Source organism: Coloeus monedula (genome assembly GCF_965178545.1).
Source record: "Coloeus monedula genome assembly, chromosome: 31".
Classification (NCBI taxonomy): domain Eukaryota; kingdom Metazoa; phylum Chordata; class Aves; order Passeriformes; family Corvidae; genus Coloeus; species Coloeus monedula.
The window spans coordinates 1,864,596-1,871,738 of NC_138811.1; the positions used below are offsets into that span (position 1 = coordinate 1,864,596).

Below are 7,143 nucleotides of genomic sequence, written 5' to 3' on the forward strand. Positions count from 1 at the left end.
TCCCTTGGGGCCAAGGGACACCCTGGGATTGTCCCCCACCGCGACAGGTCCCGCATGGTGGCCAGGACTGCCACCCCAAATCCCATCAGGGACCCCAAAAACCTCAAAATCCCATCGGGGACCCCAAAATCCTGTCAGAGATCCCAAAAATCCCACCAGGAGCACCCCCAAACCCGCCACACCAGGTGGTGCCACCCCAAAAATCCAAAAAATTCATCAGAGGGTCCCAAAAACCCACCGGGATGGGTCCTGCATGGTGGCCAGGGCTGTGACCCCAAAAACCGTCGGGGACCCCAATAAACCCAAAAATCCCCCAAGGACCCCAATAACCCAGGGGGTTATAATGACCCAATATAATAAACTAAATAACCCCCCAAAAACCCAATCAGAGACCCTCCCAAACCTGACGGAACAGGTTCCGTGCAGCCAGGACTGTGACCCCAAAAGCACATCAGAGACCCCAAAAATCCATAAGGGATCCCAAAAATCCCATCAGAAATCCCCCAGAACAGGTCCCAGAACTGAGACCCCAAAATCCCGGCAGGGACCCCAAAAATCCCATCAGGGTCCCCCCCAAACCCGGCAGCACCAGTCCCGCACGGTGGCCAGGACTGCGACCCCAAAATCCATCAGGGACCCCAAGACATGTCAGAGACCCCAAAACTTATCAGGGACTCCTTCCCCTCCCGCCTTGGGGATATTTGGGGACACCCCCCTCACCCTCCCGCGTCGGGGACAATCCCGGGGTGTCCCCTCCCGCCTTGGGGACATTTGGGGACACCCCCCTCAGCCAGGGAGCGCCGCTGGGGGTCCCGCGCGAGCCGCACGGCCACGGCCAGGCCGATGCCCGAGGAGCAGCGGTGACAAGGACAGTGCGCGCCGGGGGGCGGCCACGGCTGTCACCGCCCCGGGCAGAGGCTCTTACCGGGATCAGCGCTCACGTGTGTCATAGGTTAGCAAGCACAGTCCCGGAAGGGATGTCCTTGCTAAGGGGTGCTTACAGTTTCCTCTGGGAACTGATAGAACCTATCAGCTGGCCAGTTTGAATATGGACAATTCTCTAAGCCACTTAAAGTTGTGACCACCTCTGGGATCCACATTTAAGAATAGGCAAACTCCCCCTCCAAGCTCTCTCTCGTTTCCGGCGCTGGGACAGGTGGCTGCAGGCCCCGTGTGGGGGCCAGCGGGCCCGGCCAGGCCCTGCTTGGGCCAGGCCGGGCTGGGCCACGGCCATCCTGAAGCCATGGACCTGTTCCAGCCGTGGAACCCCCCTCACTGCCTTGCCGTGGGCAGCCGGAGCGGCTTGGCTCTCCCCCTTCTCCACTGCGATAAGAAAAATTCAACATTCCAGCTGCAAAGCTGCAAGACTGAGGTGAGATTAACCCTTTTTATTGCTGTGAAGAGCTGAAAACCTGAGGGAAGAGAGAGAGGAGATGCTTAAAGCTGAAATTCTGTTGTGAAGCTATGATATATCAGAGTATCCCGTTGTAATTTCATGAAGATCTGGGGGGTGGAGTGTTCAACTTGTAAGCAAAAGCACCTGCGCTGAGATAGGCAGATGCTGACGCAGCTGTGATTTCATGAGAAGTTTGGACAGGGAGAGATGGAACAGATGAGAACTGTTGCTCCAAACGGGAAAGGAGAAAACCTCAGTCCCTAGAGATGCTCCCAGAGATAGTCCTAAAGATGAAGATGATGAAGACCCTTTGCTCCCAGGGAAGGAGAAGGGCCTCTGTTTTTGTTTCTGAACGGCTCAACCTTAATATTGTGACCCAAAAACCTTCAAGAGTGGACCCTCAAACGTGGGAAAACCAATTGCTATCTGTGTGTGACCTTGAACAAGCTGCAAGTCGGGGGAAGGGACTCACATGCAGGCAGAGAGACTCCTCTTCCTAAATGGACTGAACAATATTTGGAAGTGGGCAGCTGTCTCGTTGTGATAATGTTTCATAGCACGAGCAAGAAGAGACTTCTCTTTCTAAATGGACTAAACAAGGTTATTATGGCAGTGGTAAACACACTGAACATCTTAAGGGTTGTTTTTTCCCATTGTCAGTGGGAGAAGGGAGGAAGGTGGGGGGAGGAGGAGAGTTCTGAAGGTGGTATAAATTTTTTTTCCCCCTTCTTTTAGATCTGTTAATAAACTTCTTTATATTCTTTCAAGTTTGGTGCCTGCTTTGCATTCCTCCTAATTCTTATCTCACAGCAGATAAACAGTAATGAGTATTTTAGACCAAACCACTACACTAAATTGGTGTTTCCGCCCGGTTACAAACCGAACCCGGAACAACGTGGCACCGGGACCAGGATTAGGATCGGGATCGGGGTCAGCCGCCCCCGGGAGGAGAGAAAAAGGGGGAAAGGGGGGAAAAGGGGGGGGGGAGGGAAGAAGGGGGGAAGAGGGGAGAAGAGGGGCAAAAAGACGGGGACAAAACGGGAGGGAAAAGGCGGGGGAGGGGAAGGGAATCAGGGACAAAAAGGTGGGGGAAAGGGGAGGAAAAGCGGGGAAAAGAGCGGAGAAAAAAGCGGGGAAAAAAGCGGGGAAAAAAGCGGGGAAAGGGAAGGGACCCTCCCTGAGCTGTCCCCGAGGGTGGGGGAGATTTCGGGACATTCTTGGGGACAGCACAAAGCGTGGGGGGAGCTCAGGGGGATGCCCCCCCTCACCTGGGGACCCTAAATCCACCCCCTTCCCTTTCCAGGGGACTTTGGGGACCCCAAATCTTCCCCTCTTCGAGCAGCCAGAGCGAGCTCCGAGCTCCGGGATCGGACACCGGACAACCCCCGGCCACTGCCCAGACCGGCCACAGGGCACACCCAGGAAAAACTGCGCACTCCGAGCTCCGGGACCGGACAGCGGAACTCCCCGGACCGAGCTCCGGGCTCCGGGACTGGACACCGGGAACCTACCAGGGACCCCCAGAAACGGCTCCGGGCTCCGGTACCGAGCACCGGGGACGCCCCAAGACCGTCCGGACCTACCAGAGACCCCTGGGGCTCACTCGAAGCACCAACACCGGACCCTAGACTCACCGGGGACCCCCCGAACCGGGCTTTGCGCTCCGGTATCGAGCACCAAGTTCACCCCGGGTCCCCCCAGGATCACCCTCCGACCCCCGCCACGCTCCTGGCCCTGCTCCCCCCGGTCCCAGCAGGTACCGAGCGCTGTGGGGGGGGGTCCCCACGCCCACACCCCCCCGAAAATCATCCCCAGGGAGGGAAATTTGAGGCCACCAGAGACCCTGGAGTGGGGAGGGGAAGGTTTGGGGTTCCCAGAGACCCCTGGCAAGGGGAAATTGGGGGAGTCTTGGGGGGATTTCGAGGATCCTGAGGGCTACTTGGGGGGGGCGCGGTTCCCAAAACTTCAGGGAGGTCCCCAAACCCCCAGGTGGATTCCCAGACTTTCAGGTGGGTGCCAAATTCACTGGGTGTGACCCCAAATCCTCAAGAGGGTTACCAAAGCTCCATAGGAGTCCCGGTGGGTCACCAAGCTCTGGGGGAGGGGAGGATCCGGATTGGGGGGTCCCCAAGTCCCCGGCGCATTCAGGAGGAGGCTCAGGAAGGCTCCTCCGAGAACGGCGCGAAAAGCGCTGTTATTTGCATAACCCCGCCCACACCCCACAACAAGCACAGGTACCGCCTTGTTATTTGCATAACCCCGCCCACACTCCCCACAACAAGCGCAGGTACCGCCTTTGTATTTGCATAACCCCGCCCACACTCCCCCAAAATGACCACAAACACCGCCTCGTTATTTGCATAACCCCGCCTACCGGCGCCAACCAATCACCGCGCCCGAGTTCGGCCTGTTATTTGCATAACCCCGCCCCCGCCGTGCCCCCGCCCACCGCCGGCTGCAGCCGCCTCGGCTCCCCGATTCCTCCCAGTTCCCTCCCAGTGCTCCCAGTAGGAGCCGTGCTGGGAGGGATCGTGCTCCCAGTTCCTTCCCAGTGCTCCCAGTATCGTTCCCAGTGCTCCCAGTATCGCGCCCAGTGCCGCGCGGGGCGGGGCCGCTTTGGGAACCCCTCCGGGCACAGCGCGGCTGCTTTGGGGTGTCGGAACCTGCCCGGGCCGGGGCAGGAGCGGAGGAGCCGCGGGAGGAAGAGGAGGGAGGAGGAGGAGCGGAGGAAAAGGAAGAAGAGGAGCAGGAAAAGGAGGAGGAGGAAGAGGAGGAAGAGGAGGAGCAGCAGCAGCAGAAGCGCGCGGTTCCCCCGCCCGGCCGCTGAGGCCGCAGCTGCCCCGGCTCCGGCAGCATCGCCCCCCCGCATCCCGAGGTGAGCGGGGAGGGGGAGCTCGCCCCAAATCCATCGGGGGTCTCCGGGAGGGTTTTTTTTGGGCAGGCGATGTTTGGAGCTTGCAGGACCCCAAAACTGAGCCGGAAATGCCCCTTGGGGGAGTCTTGGGGTGTCCCAAGTGGCGATTGCCCGGTACCGGAGGGAAGGGGGCGATATCGGTTTTGAGGATCCCCAGGAGAGGCGGGGGGTGGAACGCGGGAGCTCCGGAGTGGGGAGAGCCGAAGGGGCGATCCCGGAGCCGCGGGACCCCCGCAGCCTGGAGGGGTGGGGGAGGCTGGAGATGAGCGGGGTCCGGGTCCCCCGACGCTGAACGGGGCGGGGACTTCTCGAGCTGGGCTTGGGCAGCGGCAGCACCAAACCCAAGGCGCTCAGGCCTCGTTTTCCCCCCGAGCAGGATTTGCCATCGCCAAGGCGCGGCCGGATGGAGGAGGAGAAGGCCACGAAGAAGATGCCCCGGGAGCCGCAGGCAGGTGAGGAGGAAGTCAGTGGCCCTTTCCCCTCTGTCCTGCTCCATCTCCCAGCCCAGCATCGCCCCCGGCTGCAGGACAACCCCGCTGCTGATGCCGTCCTGCCGGGGACGGACTGGGGGGATCTCCTTGCCCTTCCCTGTGGCACGGAGGCAGATGCCATCCTCTGCTTGTCCTTCCTCCCCCAGACAAGGAGCTGAGCACGGAGCCCAGGGAGGACAAATGCCCGCGACAGAAGCTGGTGGGAGAGGCCGTTTTGAGCGGCTCCACGGCGCAGGAATGCAACGGGGAGGAAAAGCCCCGGAGATCCCGCATGAGGAGGGGCTGCAAACGCAGCCCAAGGAGCTCTGAGGAGGAAGGACCCTCGCTGGGCCGGGAAGGCGGCCGGAGATGCGGCCGGAACTCGGAGCTGGGGGTCCATGAGCAGCCCCACGCTGGGGAGAAGCCCCACAAGTGCTCAAAATGTAAGAAAAGCTTCAGCCAGAGCTCCAGTCTGATCCGCCACTGGAGAATCCACACGGGGGACCGGCCCTACGAGTGTGTGGAGTGTGGGAAGAACTTCAGAGACAGCTCTTACCTGATTGACCACCAGAGGATCCACACAGGAGAACGTCCTTACGAGTGTGGGGAGTGTGGGAAGAGCTTCAGGCGTAGCTCCGACCTGACTGTCCACCAGAGAATCCACACCGGGGAGAAGCCCTACGAGTGTGGGGAATGTGGGAAGAGATTTAACATCTGCTCCAACCTGAGCCGGCACCAGAGGAGCCACACGGGGGAGAGGCCCTACGAGTGTGGGGAGTGTGGGAAGAGGTATCAGACCAAATCCGATCTCGTCGTGCACCAGCGGACGCACACCGGGGAGAGGCCCTATGAGTGTCCCGAGTGTGGGAAGAGGTTTCCAAGCCGCTCCACTCTCGTTGTGCACCAGCGGAGTCACACGGAGGAGAGGCCCTATGAGTGTCCCGACTGCGGGAAGGGCTTCAAGCAGAAGTCTACCCTTGTTGTCCACCAGTACATCCATACCGGGAAGAGGCCCCACGAGTGTCCCGAGTGTGGGAAGTGCTTCAGGGAGAGATCCCGCCTGATCCAGCACCAGAGGATCCACACCGGGGAGAAGCCCTATGAGTGTGAGAAGTGCAGGAAGAGGTTTCACACCAGCTCCCATCTCCGCTTCCACCAGCAGACTCACACTGGAGAACGGCCCTATGAGTGTCCCGAGTGTGGGAAGAGGTTTCAGTGCAGCTCCAGTCTCCTCGTGCACCAGCGGATTCACAGAGAGGAGAGGCCCTTCCGCTGCCCCGACTGTGGGAAGGGCTTCAAACGCAACTCCACCCTCGTCACCCACCAGCGCCTCCACACTGGGGAGAGGCCCTATGAGTGTCCCGAGTGTGGGAAGAGCTTCATCCAGGGCTCCAGCCTGATTGTCCACCAGAGGATCCACACAGGGGAGAGGCCTTACAAGTGTGGGGAGTGTGGGAAGAGCTTCAGCCAGAGCTCCAGCCTGATCGGCCACCAGAGGATACACAGCGGGGAGAGACCCTATGAGTGTCCCGAGTGTGGGAAGAGGTTTCCAAGGAGCTCCAGTCTCCTTGAGCACCAGCGGATGCACACCGGGGAGAGGCCCTATGAGTGTTCCGAGTGTGGGAAGAGGTTTCAGACCAGCACCTATCTCCTCCTGCACCAGCGCATTCACACGGAGGAGAGGCCCTTCCGCTGCCCTGACTGCAAGAAGGGCTTCAAGCACAGATCCACCCTTGTCACCCATCAGCGCATCCACACCAGGGAGAGGCCGTATGAGTGTCCCAAGTGTGGGAAGAGGTTTCAGACCAGTTCCCACCTCCTCAGACACCAGCGCATTCACAAGGATTAGAGGCCCTTCGGCTGCCCCGACTGCGGGAAGGGCTTCAAGCAAAAGTCCTACCTCATCACCCACCGGCGCATCCACACTGGGGAGAGGCCCCACGAGTGTGGGGAGTGTGGGAAGAGCTTCTGGGAGAGATCCGACCTGATCCAGCACCAGAGGATCCACACCGGGGAGAGGCCCTATGAGTGTCCCGAGTGTGGGAAGAGCTTCTCCAGGAGCTCTCACTTGAGCCGACACCAACGGAGGCACGGCTAAGGGCAGCCCTGTGAGTGCCCCGAGTGCAGGAAGAGCTTCGTGCGCTGCTCCAACCCCATCCCCTGCGGGAGGGTCCGTGTTGGATGATCCCCAGTGACCCCCGTTGGGCAGAGCCCCAGTGATCCATATGGTGCTGGTGATCCAACCTAAATCCATTGTTTTCATTCTCTCCGGCCCACGGGCGTCTTCCACAGCCATATGGGGATTGACTGGGGCAAATTCCATGATTTTGGAGACAATGGCGTGGAAACCCTTCCAAAAAGGG

General features: G+C 60.1%; 1 protein-coding gene across 1 annotated transcript; it reads left to right on the plus strand.

The window, feature by feature from the left end:
- The first annotated feature begins 4,144 nt into the window (after positions 1 to 4,144).
- On the plus strand, positions 4,145 to 6,812 carry LOC309583655 (uncharacterized protein). Its single transcript, XM_082299434.1, has 3 exons — positions 4,145 to 4,271; positions 4,687 to 4,762; positions 4,948 to 6,812. Exons 2-3 carry the CDS (start codon positions 4,714 to 4,716, stop codon positions 6,627 to 6,629), a joined length of 1,731 nt encoding a protein of 576 aa, XP_082155560.1. The 5' UTR covers positions 4,145 to 4,271; positions 4,687 to 4,713; the 3' UTR covers positions 6,630 to 6,812.
- Positions 6,813 to 7,143: the final 331 nt, after the last annotated feature.